This window comes from Plasmodium falciparum (assembly GCF_000002765.6).
Source record: "Plasmodium falciparum 3D7 genome assembly, chromosome: 4".
NCBI lineage: Eukaryota > Apicomplexa > Aconoidasida > Haemosporida > Plasmodiidae > Plasmodium > Plasmodium falciparum.
In genome coordinates this window covers 1,120,001-1,143,631 of record NC_004318.2, presented here as the reverse complement: position 1 = coordinate 1,143,631, position 23,631 = coordinate 1,120,001, and the positions used below count along the sequence as shown (strand labels likewise).

Genomic DNA, 23,631 nt, shown 5'->3' with positions numbered 1-23,631 from the left:
ATTTATACAATAATACAAAATTCATAATTTATATATTACATACATATAAAAAAAAATACAAAATAATATTTGCATGCATATTTTTTTAATATACATTATTATATATGTTTATTTATTTACTTATTCATTTATGTTTAATACTTACAAAACCCAAATGTATTTCAAACAACATTTATATTAATATTTTTCCACCTGAACAACTCTATAAAAGTATTAATCTTCATTTTTTACTATTATAATTAATAAACTTATTAAATCATTATTATAATAATTATTATTATTATTAAATATATCAATTCGTTTTTTTTTTTTTTTTTATATATATTTGTTTTATATCTAAATATTTTTCATTTAACATAATATATATATATATTAAATATTAATTTTATATATACTAAAAATAAAACATTCTTATAAAATAACACGATATATATCAACACATAAACTTTAAAAGAAAAAAAACATGTTTTTCTTTCCTTGTTAAAATAAATATTAAAAAAAAAAATAAAAAATAATAATAATTTTTGTATAAGAATAAACTTTTGTCAAAATTTAATATTTTATATATTATAATTAAATATATAATATAGAATACTTTTAAATTATTATACATTTTATTATTCTCTCAAAATTCTATTTAATATAAAATAAAATTTATATTTAAAACAATAATAAAAATTCTTTTTTCAACACACCAAAAAAAAAACATTACATAATGTAAAAAAATAAAAAAATATATATAAATCATATATATATTTAATCAAATAAAATAACACCTTATAACAAGACAACAAGGAAGTACTCATAAATATATTTGGCATTATTTAAAAACAAAAAGTACTAATATATATTTATACAAAGGAATATTAAATTGTTCAAAGATATCTAAAATATCTATGCTAATTAATATATATATATATAATGAATAAAACATAAATATGTTTAAGCGTATATTATATTAACTATAAAAAAAAAATTATATACTTATTAAAAAAGCTTTGTGTAAGAGTTCTATATAACATCTGTCTTGTAAATAATATAATTATTATAATAATAATAAATCCTTCAAATAGTTATATATGTATATTTTAATGTAATATTTTATATAAATAATAAATATGACACATATATATATAAGAGCATAAACACATATAATTCTAATATATTTAAGAAAAATATATATACGTACATTTATATGATTAATATAATAATTTTTCCTTAAAACTAAAAAATATATATTTAACAAATTTTATTCGAATACAGACACGAAGAATGAAATAACATATTTCTATATAATTTTGTATATTCTCCTAAAAAAACTAGAATTCTACACATATATATATATATATATATATATATATATATATACATATGTGTGATAAATAATTATTTTTATATTAATCAATAGATTTAAAAAAACATTTCATATTAATGTTATATACATACTATAATTAAAAATATATTCCTTTTAAGTTTTATAAAATTTAATAATTTTCATTCAATATTATGGAAATTTTTTGTAGGAGTTCCATTTGTTATTTTTCATGTAATTCTTTTTTTAATATTTGAAAATATTCTAAGAATAAATAAATAAAATTTAATATATCATCAATTGTATGTTTATCATTAATTAAACTAAGAAAACTTTTAGTGTATTTTACCTCTTCACTTGCTACTGTTCCACAAAGATTAAAAAGAATACCCTTCCACGTATAGTCATATAAAAATGTATTAGCACCATATTTATTAGTATCTACATAAATATCATTATCTAAATATTTTTGTATTAATTCCTTTAACTCTTTCAATATATTATCCAAACCTTCTTTGGCAACACCAACTGTGTGAGACCATATATTCATAAGATATTCTTTTGAGGGACATTCTTCTAATGAATTTAAAACCTCACGTAACTTCTTTTCTGTTAAACTCTTTGACATATCATTGTAACATTTATTTTGTAATGTAACTACTTTATTATTACATGAATTGGGGATTTTCTCATTTGTTTTATCCAAATGGTTCATTGTATTTTTTCTTTGCATATTATTATTATGATTTTCATTTTCAAAATTCAGATAAATTTCGTGGTATTATTTCAATATATCTTGTGAATGGAACTATATTTTCCTCATGTACATTCTGTAATAAACAGATAGCAAAAAAAGAAAAAATAAATAAATAATTAATTAAATAAATTATTATTTCTTGCTGGAAAAAAATTTAATTACACATAATATTATATATATAAAACAAATATATAAATATATTTATGACAAACTATTACAAACATTCTACAAATATATTATTAAATAACCGATAAAGATATATAAAATAACGAAATTACACATAAACCTAATGACATAAAAATAAAAGACCTACAATGTATTCTACATTTCATTCTTTGCATATTTACGTCAGTAGAATGTAAATTATATTCTTCTGATTTTAAATTTTTATTATAAATTAATGCCAAAATTTTCAGTAATAATTAATTAAAAATATATATTTTTATAATAATTTCCTTTATAAAATATACTATATATGATAATTAAATTTTCTATTACAATATATTCTTCTTATTAATAAAGAATAAGTATCAAAATTTTGCTACAAAATTTATATTATAATTATGTGTGTATTAAATATTATTTTATTTGTATATATATATATATAATTTTTTTTACAAAAAAAAAAAAAAAATATATAGTAATAATAAAAATAATAATTTTAAATAAATATAACATTTATAATGTAATTGTTGTGTGATAAAACATAAATGTATATTATAATAATAAATATAAGAATTTATAATTTTATAATAAAAAATTAAATCATATAAATCTATATATGTAACTAAAAATTTTATTAAATATGATATTTATAATTCTTTCACCATAATATGTTATATTTACTACAATTTGTATTAATGTATTCAGTATATATTTATTTTTGTAGAAATTACACAAAAAAATATTTTTATATTCATAATATATATAATTTGACCTTTTTTAATAATGTATTATATTTTATTATCTCATTAAATAAAAATATTAAATGTTAAAATATACAAAAGATCAATATTTATATAGTGTAATATATGACGTTAATAACACATAAGATGAGATAATTCAATTATATATATATTTATTTATTTTTTTATTTATAAAAAGCCTAATTTTCATTTTGATTGTAGTGTATTTTATTTTCTCATTAAATAAAAATATACAATGTTAAAATATTTAAAATAATGTTATTCATAAAGTGTAATAAATAACATGAATGACATAATAAAAGAAATAATTAAATTATATATATATATATATATATATATATATAATAATATGTTCTATTCTTTTTTTTCATAAAATATTTATGTTTATATATTTATTTTAATTTATAATATGTTGCTTTAATTCATTCAATAAAGAGAATATTATAAACCCAATTTCTTAATTATCTTCAATTATTTTAATTTTTAATAAAAAAATATATTATTTATATATTAAACAAAAACATGTATTTTATTGTACACATTCATAAATCACATTATAAGCTTTTTTAATAATAATAAAAAAAAAATTACATAAATAAGCCACAGATATATATTAATACAAATATTAAATAGTATGGTGTAGTTCTTAAATTATAGTGGACCTAATATAATTAAAATTAAAATATATATAATAAATGAATTATATATATATACATATTTGTTTATATCATTTTAAATAATTATATATTATCTATACTAAATATGTTTATAGAACAGGAGATGATACATTAATCTTTTATATAGTATATTTATTTTCTTTTTTTTTTTTTTATCCATATATTACAGACTATATATAGAAATTACAAATATATTTTTATAGTCCTTTAAAAACATCTAAAATAATAATATTTTTATTATTATATATATATTAAAATAGCACTATTTATTTTTTAAATAAAATAATACTTTTTTTTAACTTTTTATATTCAAAATTATAATTACATATATTATTATATAAAATTATATTAATTTTTTAATGGTATTATGATATATATATATATATATATATTAAAATATTAATATGTGGAATTACCTATTATTAATTATAAAATATTACTATAAATATATATAGAGATAGTTATATGCCTTTTTATGTATAACCTTAATATAATAATTATTATTCATTTCTATATAGGTAGATTTAAAAAATTATTATTTTAATTTAAACATATATTTAAAAATATATACACACATTTTATATTATTATATGTAAATAAATTTATATAATCTTTATATAGCATTATCTAAATGTAAATTGAATTATTTTATAGTATTTTATGAAATCATGAAGATAAATAATATTATTACAGTGATATAAAATACATTACTTAATTGTTTTTATGATAAAATATATAATTAGTTCTATACATTTTTTAAATTCATTATATTATTTATATCTATCTTATTATATATCAGAATAATATATCATATTAAAAAACCTTAATATTTTAACTTTAAAAAAAAATAAATTATTTATTTTTACTAAAACTTTATACACATATACATATATATATAATTGATTAAATATTAAAATTTTTAGTTTTGAAAAAGAGAAATCAATAACATAAAATAAAATAAATACAAATAAAGGGGAAAACGTATTATTATAATGTTTATTTTTTGTCTTTGTAAAATAAATAAATGAATATATACATATATATTTCTTATTGTATTTATAAATAAAATGAATATAAAATTATCTCCTTTATTCTTCTTGTTGGTACTATTATTATTTTTATTATTGTTCTTATATATACATAAATAAATTTATATTTATTTATGAAAATATTATTATTAACTTTTACTATTTCTGTGTGAATATATTTTTAAATATTTTATAATTAATACAAAAGACAAATAAAAAATATATATTTGTCTAAAAATATAAAATATTTTTTGTTCTTAGTTATACCTATTGTATTGATTTTATTAATAAATATAGCGGTATTAATAATATAGTAGTATTTATACATATATATATATATATATACATATGTATATCATTTCTTTTTTTTAGGAACGATTCATTCATCGTAGAATAGTAAACAAAATGGAAACGCTTATATATTTCAAATAATTATCTGAGTTGAAAAAAGATGAATATTGAGAAATAAAAATATAAATTATAATGATATATCAGAATAGCTTACAAAAGAAGAATTATATGAAGTGTTAAATAATATAAAAAAGTCACCACCGAAAAATGAACTTATGAATTTGAGACATCAATCATTTAATATGTGAAAAAAAAGAGTTAAAATGTATCATTCAGAAACGCTTAAATAAATATGAAAAAATATATATTTAGTTGACATGGAATTTCACGAAATATGGTATGGATGTACAAATTATATAGGTAAAAAATTATTAGATATATAATTAAAATATACCAATGAATTTAATAGTTTACTAAATCAAGAACATACATTGGATAATATATAAAATTATAAATTTTCCTATATTGTAACTTTTGAAGAAATGAAACAAAAATTAGGTAATATATATAAAACGAAATTTCAACATATAGTACAAAATCCGAAAAAGTATTATAAAAAGGATTTTTATTAAACTTTATTTCTTATATACTTTTGGAAAAAATGAAATGTATTTAGTATTATTATAAATAATATATATATGTATGTATGTTTGTATGTATTTATTTATTTATTACATAATTTTATAATAATTTATATACTCAGAAAAATATATAATTTTCTTTTTTTTTTTTTAATTTATCATAAAAAAGCATTTGATTTTTATATATATCTATTTCATATAAAAATATAAATGCTTCAAGAATTGTATAAAATATATTTATTATTTATATTATTTAATTATAAATTAAATAAATAGAATTATTTTATTACTTTTTAATAATTATGAATATATACTTAATTAATGTTTAATATATTTTATTATATATATAATATATATGTGATAAAAACAACAAAAAAAAAAATTAATAAAGAGAGAAAATAAAAATACATATATTAATATCATATATAAAATAATAATATCATATATATATTTTAAAATTCATTTACTGTAAATTTTTAATAAACATAAATTTTATCACATAAATGCAAAAAATATATATTAAATATTAAATTATTTATATATTAATAATAATATATATATTTATAAAATATATATTCTGTACAAAAAAAAGAAAAATTATTTTGTATATTAAATTATTGTTCATGTGTTTCGTAATACACATCTTTATGAAACCATAACCATGTAACAAGTAAAAAAACTATAGCAATTATTAATATTATTAATAATATAATAGCTCCAAAGGCACCTCCTGATGCCGTAATTATTTCACAAGCCCATGAACATAAACAAATTTTAAGCATATATCCTATAACCATTATAATTTCACAAATTATAGCACTGTCTCCCAAAACTGTAATGATTTTTGAAATAACTCTCCAAAATTTATTTCTTTTAAAAATCATTTTATATAATTTATTCTTAAATCTAGTCATCCTACTAGTTTTTTTCAATAAAGATTTTGATGAAGGGATTACATTACATTCATTGACCATATTATTTTCATAATTATACGATTCTACCCTTTTAATCGATTCAAATATATCTTCAGAATTCTCATTATTTAATATATTCCTTGAATAATTTTTATCATTTATCCCTTTATCCACATTCTTTTTGTTTTTTTCTTTATCGTATTTTACAAAATTTTCATATAATATATCATTTTGTGATAATTCATGATATACTGGTTCTTTTGTGGCACATTTTACCCTTGAACTGTTTTTATTATTATCTTTATATAAATCCTTTTTATGGATATTCTAAAAAAAAAGAATAATAAAAATAATAATAACCATATAATATAAAATCCTTTTTCTTCAATTATTTTATTTTTTTTTTTTTTTTTATGATTATTTTTTCATATTACCTTTTTTGTTGCAAGTATCACACGTAATGTAACAGTGAATAAAAAAATAAATGAACAAAAATTCATTCTTACATTATATATTTCATAATATTTTTATGTAATAATTTAAACTCTCATTTTATTAAAAGATAAATAAAATATTAAAACTTAACAAAATTTTATAAATATATACTTTTACAAAACATAAAATTATATTATTTTAAATTATGGTCTTGACAAAAAAAAAAAAAAAAAAAAAAAAAAAAATTCATGTTATTAATGAAACATGCCTCATTTATAAATATGATAATTTATAAATTATAAAAAATATATATATTATATAAATATTATTTTCTATATATTAATATAATAGAAAAATATATTTAATTCATATAAAATAATAATCATAGTCACTCTTATAATAAGGAAATTTTTAGTTTAATTCTATTTATAGAAAAAATATTTAAAAGTAACCGACATATATATATATATATATATAATTATATTTTTATTTATATAATAAATAAAAAAACATCAAGTCATATTATAATAATATTATTATTTAATTTAAGTAATAAATATTATATAATATATCATATTAATTCATAAAATAAATAGCTCATTAATTTTTATAATAAATAACTATTTTATGTTACAATCACAAAAACAATAATAAATGTATATATATATATATATCATTTTTTCATGTATTATGAAATAAATAAATATTCTGAATAAAATGAATGATAATGTAGAATTAATATAAATTGATATTTTATTTAAATCTAAAATAATTAAATTTACCATATATATTTAGCAAAAACATTTATTTAGAAAATATTTTTTAATACTAATTATTCTTATCATTTATATATATAATTATATTTTATATTTTTATATATTAAAAAAAAAATAATAATAATAAATTAAATAATTTTAATCTTAACAAAATATATATATCTCAATGTAATATATAAAAATATATCTTATTTAATATATGTTTTATCAAAATATTTATTATTTAACCTAAATTAAATTATGAGCATATAATTTAAATTAAAATATGTTTATATATATAGGTATTCATAATAAAAAAATGTTAAATATGAAATATCATATAATATGCATATTTTTGTAATATTTAATGCATGCATCTACAATATATTAAATGAAGCATAATATATATAACGTATTTTTTTTTGAAATATTATATATATATATTTTTTTTTTTTTTTTTTAAATAAAAAAATTTATTATCACTCCTATTATAACATATATAATTTATCAAATAGAATATAAAAATAGATCATAATATAAATTTATATTATATAATTGTTTTGGTAATAATAAATAATTTTTAAAATAAAAATAAATATTAATATAAACCATAATTATTCATATTATCCAATTACTAAATATAAAATATGTTATAATAATATACAATTAAAAACGATAGATATGTTACATATTAATTATCAATAAAAATAAATTCATACAATGTCAAAAGTTTTAATTTTTTTTACAAATTTTTTATTAATATATCTTTCTAATTTTCCATTATATATTAATAATGAGGTAAGTATATAAATACTATATTTTTTTTTTTTTTTTTTCATAAAATATTTATATATTTTATATTAAGATATTTTCATATAAAACACTTTAGTATATTTTTATTACTTTATTTATATATATATATATATATTTTTTTATTTCAGCATTTAATAAATATTATAAATTATGAAATATACAATTTTAATATGGTATCTAGTTTAGTTATAAAACGAACATTAACAGAAATGTTAATATATAATAGTAAGTCACAATTAAAGGACTCACAAATAAATAAAAATACTCATGATAATGAAAAAAATAAAATTAGTTCACCTCAAACAGAATTGTTAAGAACTTCAAAAAATGAATCAAATAATAATAATTCAGAAAATACTAACAATTATAATATAACTAAAAGAGAAGAAACTTTGGAAGATTTGCTGAAAGAATATGATGAAGACATGAAAGAAATAAATAATAATAATAAAAAAAAAACTTTTTTTAAAAAAGCAAAACTTGTATTGGAAGCCTTTGATAATATTTTTATAGACAAGTTAATAGATGCAAATATACATAATAAAAAATCAGAATTAAAAGAAGATGTAATTGATAACTCTCTAGCACTTTGTGGTTCTTTAATTTTAGCTATACCAATATTTTCATATTTTTGTAAGCGCATTAATTTTTTTCATTCACCACAATAATAAACAAAAAAAAGATGAAGAAAAAAATATATTCAATTCAAAATCAGTATATAATTTTATAATATTAAAATATAAATTCAATAATAGTTTATAATGATATTATATATATGTAAATTTTCTATTTGTATAATATTTATAATATTATACAATATTAATAGAAATTAAATAACATTTTCATATAATTCAATCTTTTTTTTTTTTAGAAGAATTACTTCATATACTATACCCTTAATATTTTTATAAATATTTATATTTTAATTAATTAAATAATCTAAAAAACAAACCATTAAATAAGAATATAAGAATTCTTATATATTTAATAAATTAACAACTTTTATCATACACCTTCTATATATATATATATTGTATTATATATAATAATATTTCAATGTAATGATGTAGTTGAAAAAAATTAGTATATTCCAATCATTAATAATTATTATTATTTTTTTTTTTTTCCATTTATTTTCCTCGCATATTTATACATATTTAATAAGAAATATATAATATATATATTTAATCAATGTTCCAATATACAATATTATATATTTTTTAATTCATCATAATATATATATATTCAATTTCTTTATATTTATTACCTTTATTAATTTTTTTTTATTTTTTATTTTTTCAAAGATATTTCGTATATTCATCTATTCATTATGCAAATGTAAATATTAAAGTAACTTAATCATATAAGAAATAGGGCCTTATAAAATTCTTATAGATCTAGCGAAAAAACAAACTTTTACACTCATCAAATATTAATAAAACATTGCATAAAAATTGAACAGACGTAGGAAATGTAAAGTCAAAAACATGTAATAAGAAATATTCAAATGATAAAAACAACATAAATGAAGTAGAAGCCATAAAATATGATGAACCAAAAAAAAAAAAAAAGAAACCTTAGGAGATCTACCAGAATGGTATGATGAAGAAATGAAAGATATTATCAAAACAAATGAAAAGCCTTTTTATAAAAGAGCCTTACTCTTATTAGATATTTTCGATAACATATTTATTGACAAATTAGTAAATTTACATATATAAAAAAAAGAATTCATCCTTATTAGATCATACGGTAGTTAACTCGGCATATCTTTTTAATACTTGTCTTTTAATTAAAATACCCATTTCAGGTTGTCTTATTAGAAGATTTTTAAATTTGTATACATATTAATATGAATCTTTTAAAATAGATAAAAGAATCATATAATAATACAAATTTTGTTACAAATATATACATAACAATTATATTTTGTGATTATATAACTTGTGTGTATTAAAATAAAATATTTATTTTAATAGACAAAATATATATTTTTCTATTATAATTGAAACCATTTTTGTAATAATATAATATTAAATGTCCCTTGTCTACATTTATTAAAATATTCAATATTTTTATGGTAAATAATAGTGTTAATAATAATTTTTTTCTTTCTCATTTAAATTATAACCCTACTAAAATACATCTATTAAGAGCATAACATGTTTTGTAATTATATAATAATTAACAAAAAAAAAAAAAAAAAAAAAAAAAAAAAAAAAAAATTTATATAATATAAATTGTTATTTATAATTTAATTGATTTTATAGACACAAAATATTTAAACAATAAAATACATAACATATATATATATATATATATATATATAATAATGCTATAATTCAATATAAAATATAATTTCATTTTAATAAATATAAAATTTACTATTAATTATTTATAATGTATTATTATATAACATCTTATAGTAAAGGAACAAGATACGCTTTATTATATCATTAATTTTAATAATAAATAACAATGTGTTTTACATATAATAAAAAATATATATTATATTTTATATAATGAAAAATTCAATTTAATTGTTAACGTCATATATAAATAAATAAATAAATTTTTTAATATAACTACTTTTTCTTAAATTTATAAAAATAATAATAACATTTTAATTCAATCTAAAATATAAATGTATATAAAAAAAAAAATAATATATGTTTAATATTCCCAAGATCAATAATTATAATTTATACAATATTATTATATATATATTAAAGATGTTATAACATTTATTTAATAAACTAAACTATTTAAAATTTTTTAAATAATTATATATTACATATTTTTACATAGAATAGAAATATAAGTAAATAAATATATATAATTTGTTCATGTGTAATATTATACTTATGGAAATTATAATTATTTATATTTTCTTTAAATATATATATATATCCTAATCAGATTATAACATATTTATATATAATAATCTATTATATTCATCCATATAATATAATTAAAATATCTTTAATATAATCCCTGAGCACTTTCGTGTACTAATAGTAACAATAATTAATATAATATATATTAAATTTATATATTAAAAATATTTTATAAACATATTTATAATTTGATAAAATAAATAAAATATTAATTTATATATATATATATATATTGATACATGTATTATCAATAAAAATGATCTAATAATATATCACCTCATATTAATATTAGGAAAATCCATTTACAATTTTATGGATTATAATACTTACATAATATAATTTTTTATATTATGATTATGTTTCTATTGTAATGATAAAATTACATATATTTTTTATTATTATAATATATAATGAATAATATGACTATTCATAACATATTTTGATATTCCTAAAAATAAAATAATATAATAATAACTAGTTATGATATCAAAACTTTTTCTTAATTATTTATGAAGAAATAAATATAATTTATAATATATATAATACACAGATCTAAGGCTTTTAAGTTATAGTTGAAATTATATTATATTTGTTATAACAATATATACTTTTAAGCTCAACATATTTAAATGTGTATTATTTAAACTTTACTTTTAATAATATCATTTGGCTCTTTTAATAAGAAAAATAGTAAATGTTGATATCTTATATAATTCATAAGGTGTTACAAGTTATATCTATATTTATTAAATAATTTAAATATTATATTATATTATATTCCTACTTAAATGCTTAACAAAACATAACTATAAGAAAAAAATAATAATAATACATATCTATATATTAAAAATACACTCTTATACTATATTTAATATACTATGATATTATATTTCTTAATTAATATATACATGTAGATAGATAGGGTGCTAAAAAAAAGATTTATATATAAAGAATACATTTATTTATAATTAATTCAATATATCATATATCAAGATAAAACACTTATTAAGGTTTTTCACATGTAAAAAAATATATCATAAAGAATTTAATTATTTCGTTCTTTCAGTTTATATATATATATATATATATATATATATTGATGCTTGTTATGTGTAAATGAGTGTCACATTAAATTATCATAAAATATGAACAATTCTTAAAATATACATCTTAAGTAAATCAATTATAAAAAAAAACTAATTATTATATAAATATTCTGGTTTATATTACACCATGAATGCATTTGTTATAATATATTTATTTACAAATAATAATCTGATAAATAATTTAACATGAACATTATTTATTTTAATATATTATTTTTTTTAACTCTTTTTAGATACATTTATATCATCACATACGGTAAAATAAAAATAATATTTATGTACATGTATTTATATGTAAAATAAAATAAAAATATAATTCAGAAAATATAAAATTTAATTATTTGTAGAACATTCCTAGAACTAATAATAATAATTCCAAAAATGCTGCAATTAATAAAAAACCAATCGCAACAATATCCGATATTATTACATTAGACTATATAGGAGATCAATTACAACAAATTCAACTAACAAAAGATGAAATAATAAAGGATAAATTAAAAAAAAATTAAATTCCTTAAAAAGAAATTCAAAAATAAAAACGACGATAATAAAACTAAACACGAAATTGAAAAATTAGAAAGAGAAATATTCGATGCTAGAACATTATGCGAAAAATATATAAAAAAATGAATTGAAAGAAATCTCAATATTAAAAGATCAAATTGTAAAGGATAAAATAAAAAGCTACCACTGGAAAAGAGATAAATTAATAGATTATGAACTCACCAAACTTTTCTTAGAGGAAAAAAGAAAAAACATATTAGAATCATATGAACAATATGTAAAGGAACAAATAGAAAAGAAAAAATTAATGGACAAAAAGTTGAAAATTGAAAAATTCAAAAATGAAAGTATTATATATAATATACTATTACATATAAAAAATTACTTAATTGAAATTAAAAATCATGTTCTAGATATAGAATTAGCATTTCCAAAATGTTTTGAACATTTATTTAAAAAGAAAAACATTTTTCGAATTATGGAATTCATTTAATGATATAATGGAAGAGAAAGTTAAAAAATATATCAAATTGGAGGATATACAATGGGGATAGGAATAATTTCAGGAATTTCAAAATCTCTACATTTTATCGTAGCAACACCTTCAGTGTGTGCTAAGTCTATTTCTATAAAAGATTCATGTGCTTCTAAAGCTGCTCAAATTTCTCAAGCTTATTATCTAAAAGCCGCATCTAAACTTACTGCCATCAATACAACATGTGAGGTACCTCTTGCATCTCCTGATGTGGATACAATTGTTGTAACATCGATTATAATTATTATACTTGTTATAGTACTTATCATATTCATATATTTCTTAATTAAAAAATCAGAAATTTTAGAAAATGAACGTGTGCAAAAAGTAATTACACCTATTGAACTTTTTTTAAAAAAAAAAAATAAAATAAAATAATTTTTTTCTTTATATATATGATAAATTATATAAACCTTTCTAATATAATTACACCCTAAAAGATAAGAAATGAAATATAATATATTTCCTGTTAATTACAACACACAATTTTTATTTTATGTAAAATAATTTCTTGATAAATTAATTAATGTAACACAAAATCAAATAAAATACAAATTTTTTAATATTCAATAATATATTAACATACACTTAAAATTTCTCTATTCACCATATAATTCAATTATATATATATATATATATATATTTATTTATTTATATACATTTCTTAAAAATATGTTTCACAAAAGATTCCTCAGATTCTATCATACAACAAGGAACAAAATAATATAATTATCTATATATAACTTTGATATAATCTTAAATATATCTTGGTAAATTTTTTCAACAAAAAGAAAAAAACAAGCAAGTTACAATTATTAAAATATTAATATTTTTGTATTTTATGCTCATAAATGTTTATTATATATATTTTATTACTATTATTATATATAATGATACATATAAAAAAAAAAAAAAAATTTCATGAAAAAAAAAAAAAAATAAACAAACAAACATACGAAATATTACACATTAACATATCTCACTTATTATTTTTTTTAATTTATATAATATAATTAAATAGTTATACAAAATTTTAAACATGTAAATTTGTATATATTAGCTCCAAAAAAATATAGAATGGAAACAGAAATATATATTACATATATATATATATATATATATATATATATATAATAAATAAATATTTATTATTAAATAAACATATTAGAATATTTTTTTTTCTATTCATGCTATATATAATATAATTAAAATTTTGTTTCTTTTAATTCTTATAATTAATACTTTTTACGATTAGCAATTTTATTAACATTTTCTAAGAGTTCCTTTTCGCAATTTTCATGTAGTTCCTCTTTTAATGTATTAAAATTTTCTATGAATGAATAAATCAATTTTACCACGTCATTAATTGTATGTTTATCATTAATTAAGCTATAAAATTTTCTAGTGTATTCTGCCTCTTCTATTGCTACAGTTCTACAAAATTTCAAAACAATTCTATCCCATGTATCCTTATATAGGAGTTTTCCATTTTTCAATTGAATATCATTATCTAAATAATTTTGTATTTTTCCCTTTAACTCTTTCAATATATTATCAAAACCTTCTTTTGCGACAGCAAGTGAATGATTCCATATATTTCTAAGATCGTCGTTTGGTGGACATTCTTCAAATGAATTTAAAACCTCATATAATTCAGTTTCTGTTAAATTCTTTGACATATCATTATAATTTATATTACATGTAGAAACATTACTTTTCTTTTCCACATTACTATTCTCACCATTATTTTTAATACTATTTTTATTTTCATCTACTTGTTGTGCATTGCCTTTTATATTATTTTCATTGTCTTTTGTTTTATTCACATCTTTTCTATGTTTTAAATGTTTTTTACTTTTTTGCCCCTTACTTTTTTCTACCTGAACTAAATTTCGTTTATATATATTACAATTTTTAGATATTTCTAAGCTGCCATTTTCTAAAGAATTCTATAAAAAAAAAAAATATATATATATATATATATATATATATAACATATATACATATAATACATATAATACATATAATACATATAATACATATAATACATATAATACATATAATACATATAATACATATAATACATATTTTATACTAAATAAATATATATTATCAACTTACATTTAACAAAACATAATAAAATCCAATTATATATAAACTTAAGCAAAGTAATTTAAATGAGATATAATACAATGTTCCTTTCTGGATCTCATTAGAACGATAAACGGGAAAAATAGTACAATTCTTTTTATTATTCATATTTTAATGACTTTATTATTTTTTTGATTAATATATATAGAATAGAATTATAACAAATAATAATATATATTATATTTTATATTATAAAATATAAAAATAATTCAAATTTATAAATAAGCTATCTTATATATTTATATTTATATTTATATATTTTTTTTTTATAATATATATATAATGAAATATAAGAAATACATAAAAAGGAATAAAAAATATTTAAATAAAAAAATATATAATATTTTCTTTTATATATTTAAATAAATGTACAAATCATAAATTCAAGAATATTACAATAAATTTCATGAATAGATCGTTTTATTATGATTTTTATAAATTTAAATAATTATATATATTTTATTTCTTTATATAAAATATTCTCAAAATTTATACTATAATACAAAATTCATTATTTATATATATATAAGATATGAAGAAAATACAAAATAATATTTCCATGCATATATTTTAATATTGTCCTATTATAAATAATACTTTTAAAATGAAAAAAAAAAAAATATATATATATATATATATTCCAATATGTATTTTTATATTAACCATTTTTTCATTATAAGTATGAGACTCTATATTAAAATATTAATCTGCAATGTTTTTAGACTATTTTTATGAAATTTATTATAAAATAATATTAATCTTTTATATTAAATATACCCAATTTTCATCTTTTTTATTTTATTTTATTTTATTTTTTATTGTTTTTTTTTTTTTTTTTTTTTTTTTTAAATATAAAATATATATATATTTTTTTTTTTCTTTTAACATGAAATTATATAATATTTGTATTTGCAAAATATATAATATATTTATATAATTTTTTACTATATAATAATTTTCTTACATTTTGTAAAAATTTATAGTTATAAAAACATCTTTGAATTATATATATCCACACTTAAAAAATATATCAAAAAATATTTTTTTCCTTCTTAAATACAATATTACAAAAAATATTCATTTTTGAATAAGTAAAAATTATTATCAAAATTATAAAATTCTATATTATATTTAAAACTATAATAAAGAATATCTTTAAAATATATATTTTTTTATTATTCCATATATATTATATATAATGTACAATAAATTTTATATTTAAAAGATAATCAGAAGTTTTTTTTTTTTTTTTCAACATACGTAAATGAAAAATATATAATAAGGTAGTTAAACAATATAATTCATACATATATATATATATATATATATATAATCAAATATTGGTAACATGTTGTTATTATACTAATCATAAATATATTTAGCCCTATTAAACAACAAAGATATTACTATAATATATTTATACAAAGAGGATATTAAAAATAAATTAAAAAAAATATTTTAAATATCCATATTAAAATATATACATAGAAAAAAGGATAATATATTTTTAAAATACATTATAATAATAATACAAATATTATTTTTTACGAAAATGGAATTATAAGGATGTTTTTTTTTCTATTTATTCTTAATATATTATATAATACAACATGTGTATATTTAAACTTGAATATATTATCAAAATTAAAAATATTTAATAAGTATAATAAATGAAATGAATAAATTTAATTACCTTATAATAAAATATTATATATATTAGACGTAGGTTTATTTATTCATTATATATAATTTATATATTTCTTCTAAAAATTATTATCATATTCCATAAAATATATTACATATTCTTTTTATATACACTCCTATTATATTGGTACATATCACACAAAAAAAAAAAAAAAATTAAACTTTCAAGAATAATAAAATAAAATATATATATTCATAAAACGTATTTCTGTTCATTCAATATAACATATTTAGACGTAAAAATAATATTATTCATAAGTTATTATAAACACGTATCTATATTATAATCATATTATGTGATTCTCTTATATAGTATATAATTAAAACCATAGACATATGAAATGCTCTAATTTATAATAATTATAAAAAAATAAAATAAAATAAACATAAAATTAATAAATATTTAGAACACAATATATATATATATATATATATATATATATTACTATTCTGAAAAATAATTTTCATAAAAATATTTTTTAGAATAATTATATTTCAAAATGAACCTTAATCATATTATATATTTCTATAAAAATATAATGAGATATATTCAATATTTCTTTTTTATTCCTTATATTATTTTATTTTCACATTTTTTTCCATTTATATATAATATAATATTTCATATTATATATATTTGTTATATACTTATATATGTGTGTATTTCCTTATGTTATATATATGTGATGTTTTTTCAATAATAATAATATTTATATAATATATATTAACAAAAAAAATATATAATTTTAATTGTTTATATTCATCCTTAATACTACATGCTTATCATTTTCATAATAAACAATATATATATATATATATATATATATATATATATTAATATGTTCCATTTTAATATCATGTGTAATATATATAATACTACAGTTACTTTTATATTAATTTCATTTATTTGTTACTAATGCAAAATTACAGTTTCATTATTATAGCTTTCAAATTAAGAAAAATTATATAAATATAAATAAATATAAATATATATATATATATATATATATATATTTTTTTTATTTTCTTCAAAGCAAAATAATAATAAATAAATAATTATTTATATACATATAATATATTTCATTTTTTATAAGGTATAAGATGATACTACATATATATATACATATACATCATATATTTACACAATGAAAGTATTAATTTATATTCCTTTCCATACTTTAATTAAACGACCTTTTTAATAATTCTGTATATTCTGCGTGTAAATTTTTTATTGATTTTCTCCATGTTAATCTACAAGCCTTTATAAATAATTTAAATTCAAATATATTATGAGGAGTAACAGTTGACCATTCTTTAAAAATGTTATTAATAGTCTTATCATAATTATTATTATATTTCTTAACTAGCACATTACATTCATTTAATATGTTATTCAATTTATCATGTGATAATCTACTTCTATTTCTTAGTTTCAAATGTTGTTGATATAAATTTCTTTTTAAAAGATAAAGTTTGCTTTCTTCATTTTTCATCACCCTTTTCCATAGGTCTAATAATTTATTGGTTTCTTCAGATTCATTTCCCAATAATAATATGTCTTCACTTATTTGTAAATCATTTTTGTTTGTTAACAATGTGCATTTACTATTTTGATCAAAATTAACTTCATATGTAGAACATATATCTTTATCCAATAAATCTTTAAATATTGATTTATTATCACTGAATATATTTGATACATCTCCATTAAGAAATTGACTTAATAAATCATGCTCATTTAATATGATAACCTCCTCATTAACGTTCTGTGATCTTAATATGTTGTTAGCAAGTATTAAGGCATGTCCCCTTGAATCACAAGTCATATCAAGTATATTACTTATACATTTTTTTACTGTTTCTTCTGTACTATTAGAAGGATCTGATTCTTCATGTGTCTCATCAATATTTTCATTCGTGTTATTCAACTTTTCTTCCATTGGTTTCTCAACAACAACATCGGCTGATTCATTGGTAGACAAGATCCTTCCAAATATATAATTATTAAATGAAATTGAGGACAAAGAATTATTTAAGACATCATTATTAGACTGTATAAAAAATAAAATATATTTAACGTATTATATATATATATATATTATAAGATATTACAATATTAACTTACCTTTACTTCGATATGTACAAATCCCAGAACAGATAGTGGTAAATAAATGTTGTAATATTTAAATATATTCATTTTTAAAAAAAAAAAAAAAAAAAAAAAAAAAAGGGAATAACTAAAATATAAATGTAATAATATATATAAGAAAAAAAAAAAAACATATATATTAGAATTATAATTTTATTTTGTATATTTATAAATATCCAAATTGCTTATAAACAAATTAATATCAAAAATTATTAATTTATTTTATTATATATTTTTCTATATTAATATTATATATAATATAAACAAATTCTTATAAATTATAATAAAGATTTTAAAGGTTACAAATAAGTAAAAACAAAAAGAAAAACAAATTAATAGAAAAACACAATAAGATTAAAATTTAAATTATAATATATAATAATAAATATACAATAAATAAATATGTATTTTCAATAATCTTACATATTACTACAAAATATCATATATTAAGAAAAAAAGTAATAACCTTATAAAAAAACATATAAATGTTTTTAAAATATTTATTAATTTAAATAATAAATAGTAAAATATAATAATTATTTTATATATAATTTTTTTCTTTTTTCTTTTAATTAAATGTTATTTAAGATTAAATTATAAATAATATATAGATAAGATAAAAATAAAAGACGCATGTTCTTAAAATAAGAACATTTCTTAATAATAAAAATCATATATACATTTTACATATATATATATATATATATATATATATATATATTATATACATAATATATTCAATATATTAAATTCTACAGAAAGCATATATAGATAGAGACTTTTTAGTATTCCTTTATTTTAGAAATTAATAATATTATTTATTTTATATACGAATTTTATACTTCAATTTTATATATAAAAAAGGAAAAAAGAAATTTAAATAAATGTTTAATTATAGTTTATTAAAATATATGAAATTTGTCTACATATATAAAATTTTGATTTATTTTTTCTATATATTATAAAATTTAAAAAATGTATAAATTAAAATAATTTAAAGAATATATCAAAGAAATAATAATAATAATAATAATAATAAATTAAAAAAAAAGATATAATTCATTATTAACAATAATAAAATATACTATTTAAAAAAAATATATATTAAATACAAAACAAAAAAAAAAACAAAAAGAATAAAATATAATAAAATAAATAAGTAGGAAAAACAACAAAAAAAAATAAAATATAATAAAATAAATATGTAGGAAAAACAACAAAAAAAATAAAATATAATAAAATAAATATGTAGGAAAAACAACAAAAAAAATAAAATATAATAAAATAAATATGTAGGAAAAACAACAAAAAAAAAATAAAATATAACACTGTTAATTAAAAATTATTCAATTTGTAATAAAAAAAAAAAAAAAAAAAAAAATCTTACAATAAAAAAAGACATAAACTTTTTCTATATATATGGTTGTTCCTTTTTAATGTGGAAACATATATATATTATTATTTTTCCATATAGTCCTAAACAATAAAACATTCCTTTTTAATTCTTTTTTTTTTTTTTTTTTTTTTTTTTTTTTTTTAATATTGCACGTGTCAATATTTATTGTTATATATAAAGTCTACTAATAATAAATATTCATATAATACTTAAAAAATTAAAATTAATCTTCATTAATCCACCATGGATGTTCAGTTAATTCATTTAAGTCTGTCTTCATTCTACTTTCTAGGCTTAATAATTTCTATAAAGAGAAAATATATATATATATATATATATCATTTCATGTATTAAAATATAAAAAAAAAACATTCACTATGCACATACTATATAAAACATCATTATTATTATTATTATTTTTTTTTTTTTTTTTTTTTTTTTCTTATATATCTTACGTTAATTATATCTTTGAGACCTTTTGGCCATTGTTTGGCTAACTGAAATACATTTATATTTAAATTATATTTTAAGAAATTATTAAATGTTCTATCATTTGGTGGGTCAGCTCGTTTCCATATATAATTTAAATTCCATATCCATATATAAAATATACCAAGCATATATTTATCTACACAATGTACATCAAAATAATATTTTTTTCTTTCTTCTTGATCAGTAATAGTTGATAAATGTTCAAAAGGATTATCTATTTTTAATTTTATATGTTCTCTAATAATATCCCAACACTCTTTTGGAATACATGGGATTTTTCCAACACAAGGTTGACAAGATTGAAATGAATACAAATCGTTTCCATTTCCTTTAATATGTCTTAAATTGTGTGTATACATTGGAGCACATTTAGCTAGATCACATAAGCGTAACTCACCATTATTTTCTATCAATATATTTTCAGGAGATATATCAAGATGTACCAATCCTGCATTATGTAATTTTATTAATAACTTTAAAAATTCAAACATAATTATTTTTTTATCTTCATCTCTTACACGCGTATCTTCATTTTCATTCCTTTTATTAATATATTGAAAAAGATCTTCACCAAATAATTCAGTAACCAAAACAACATATCCATCCTTATTTTTATTTAATTGTTCTGTTAACATCTCATTAAATTTATTCAAATCACTATAAGACTCAAGTAACTCAATATCTTCATGAACTGCATCGCTTGCATCACTGTCATCATTATCGTCATTTTTATTATCCTTATTATTGTTATTATTTTTTTTATGATCACTTTTGTGATTATGATCACTCTTGTGGTTATTATCGCTCTTGTGGTTATTATCGCTTTTGTGATTATGATCGCTCTTGTGGTTATGATCGCTCTTGTGGTTATGATCGCTCATGTGATTACTATCACTGTTGTGATTATGATCGCTCTTATGGTTATTATCACTCTTGTGGTTACTATCACTCTTGTGGTTACTATCACTCTTGTGGTTACTATCACTCTTGTGATTACTATCACTCTTGTGATTGTGATCGCTCTTGTGATTATTATCGCTCTTGTGATTATGATCGCTCTTGTGATTATTATCGCTCTTGTGGTTATTATCGCTCATGTGCTTATGATCGCTCTTGTGATTATGATCGCTCTTGTGGTTACTATCACTTTTGTGGTTACTATCACTTTTGTGGTTACTATCACTTTTGTGGTTATTATCGCTCTTGTGGTTATGATCGCTCTTGTGGTTATGATCGCTCATGTGGTTATGATCGCTCATGTGGTTATGATCGCTCATGTGGTTACTATCACTCTTGTGATTATGATCGCTCTTGTGGTTACTATCACTTTTGTGGTTACTATCACTTTTGTGGTTATTATCGCTCTTGTGGTTATGATCGCTCTTGTGGTTATGATCGCTCATGTGGTTATGATCGCTCATGTGGTTACTATCACTCTTGTGATTATGATCGCTCTTGTGGTTACTATCACTTTTGTGGTTACTATCACTTTTGTGGTTATTATCGCTCTTGTGGTTATGATCGCTCTTGTGATTATGATCGCTCTTGTGGTTATGATCGCTCATGTGGTTATGATCGCTCATGTGGTTACTATCACTCTTGTGATTATGATCACTCTTATGGTTATTATCACTCTTGTGATTATGATCGCTCATGTGATTGTGATCACTCTTGTGATTATTATCACTTTTGTGATTATTATCACTTTTGTGATTATTATCACTTTTGTGATTATGATCGCTCATGTGATTATTATCACTTTTGTGATTATTATCACTTTTGTGATTATGATCGCTCATGTGATTGTGATCACTCTTGTGATTATTATCACTTTTGTGATTATGATCGCTCATGTGGTTACTATCGCTCTTATGGTTACTATCATTTTTGTGGTTACTTTCATTTTTGTGGTTACTTTCATTCTTGTGGTTACTTTCATTCTTGTGGTTACTTTCATTCTTGTGGTTACTTTCATTCTTGTGGTTACTATCACTCTTGTGGTTACTATCACTCTTGTGATTATGATCGCTCTTATGGTTACTACCGCTCTTATGGCTACTATCACTCTTGTGGTTATTATCGCTCTTATGGTTACTACCGCTCTTATGGCTACTATCACTCTTATGGCTACTATCACTCTTATGG

At 16.6% G+C, this 23,631-nt stretch overlaps 5 protein-coding genes and 4 pseudogenes across 5 annotated transcripts in view, besides 4 other annotated features; 4 read left to right on the top strand and 5 right to left on the bottom strand.

Annotated features, from left to right (window-relative positions):
- Positions 1–1,535: 1,535 nt before the first annotated feature.
- PF3D7_0425300 lies at positions 1,536–2,410 on the bottom strand (annotated as a pseudogene).
- Positions 1,536–2,410: a sequence feature (Plasmodium exported protein (PHISTa), unknown function, pseudogene).
- A 2,662-nt stretch (positions 2,411–5,072) lies between these two features.
- On the top strand, positions 5,073–5,623 carry PF3D7_0425250 (annotated as a pseudogene).
- Positions 5,073–5,623: a sequence feature (Plasmodium exported protein (PHIST), unknown function, pseudogene).
- A 623-nt stretch (positions 5,624–6,246) lies between these two features.
- On the bottom strand, positions 6,247–7,046 carry PF3D7_0425200 (Plasmodium exported protein (hyp15), unknown function; the record flags this gene model as incomplete). The annotated part of the gene is made up of 2 exons (XM_001351520.1): positions 6,247–6,873; positions 6,981–7,046. 2 exons carry the CDS (start codon positions 7,044–7,046, stop codon positions 6,247–6,249), a joined length of 693 nt encoding a protein of 230 aa, XP_001351556.1.
- Positions 7,047–8,456: 1,410 nt separating this feature from the next.
- Positions 8,457–9,217, top strand: PF3D7_0425100 (Plasmodium exported protein (hyp6), unknown function; the record flags this gene model as incomplete). Its single annotated transcript, XM_001351519.1, has 2 exons — positions 8,457–8,534; positions 8,678–9,217. The coding sequence occupies 2 exons, from the start codon at positions 8,457–8,459 to the stop codon at positions 9,215–9,217; spliced, it is 618 nt and encodes a 205-aa protein (XP_001351555.1).
- A 733-nt stretch (positions 9,218–9,950) lies between these two features.
- PF3D7_0425050 lies at positions 9,951–10,400 on the top strand (annotated as a pseudogene).
- Positions 9,951–10,400: a sequence feature (Plasmodium exported protein, unknown function, pseudogene).
- A 2,338-nt stretch (positions 10,401–12,738) lies between these two features.
- On the top strand, positions 12,739–13,972 carry PF3D7_0425000 (annotated as a pseudogene).
- Positions 12,739–13,972: a sequence feature (Plasmodium exported protein, unknown function, pseudogene).
- Positions 13,973–14,829: 857 nt separating this feature from the next.
- On the bottom strand, positions 14,830–15,853 carry PF3D7_0424900 (Plasmodium exported protein (PHISTa), unknown function; the record flags this gene model as incomplete). The annotated part of the gene is made up of 2 exons (XM_001351516.1): positions 14,830–15,543; positions 15,716–15,853. 2 exons carry the CDS (start codon positions 15,851–15,853, stop codon positions 14,830–14,832), a joined length of 852 nt encoding a protein of 283 aa, XP_001351552.1.
- A 2,774-nt stretch (positions 15,854–18,627) lies between these two features.
- Positions 18,628–19,646, bottom strand: PF3D7_0424800 (Plasmodium exported protein (PHISTb), unknown function; the record flags this gene model as incomplete). The annotated part of the gene is made up of 2 exons (XM_001351515.1): positions 18,628–19,500; positions 19,575–19,646. 2 exons carry the CDS (start codon positions 19,644–19,646, stop codon positions 18,628–18,630), a joined length of 945 nt encoding a protein of 314 aa, XP_001351551.1.
- Positions 19,647–21,217: 1,571 nt separating this feature from the next.
- PF3D7_0424700 (serine/threonine protein kinase, FIKK family) overlaps positions 21,218–23,631 on the bottom strand; it is a gene marked incomplete at both ends in the record, with an annotated part of 3,985 nt that continues 1,571 nt past the window's right edge. The window contains 2 exons of the mRNA XM_001351514.1: positions 21,218–21,298; positions 21,450–23,631. The exon at positions 21,450–23,631 is cut by the window's right edge and continues 1,205 nt beyond it. Coding sequence (XP_001351550.1) covers positions 21,218–21,298; positions 21,450–23,631 — 2,263 coding nt within the window. The remainder of the gene's footprint in view (positions 21,299–21,449) is intronic.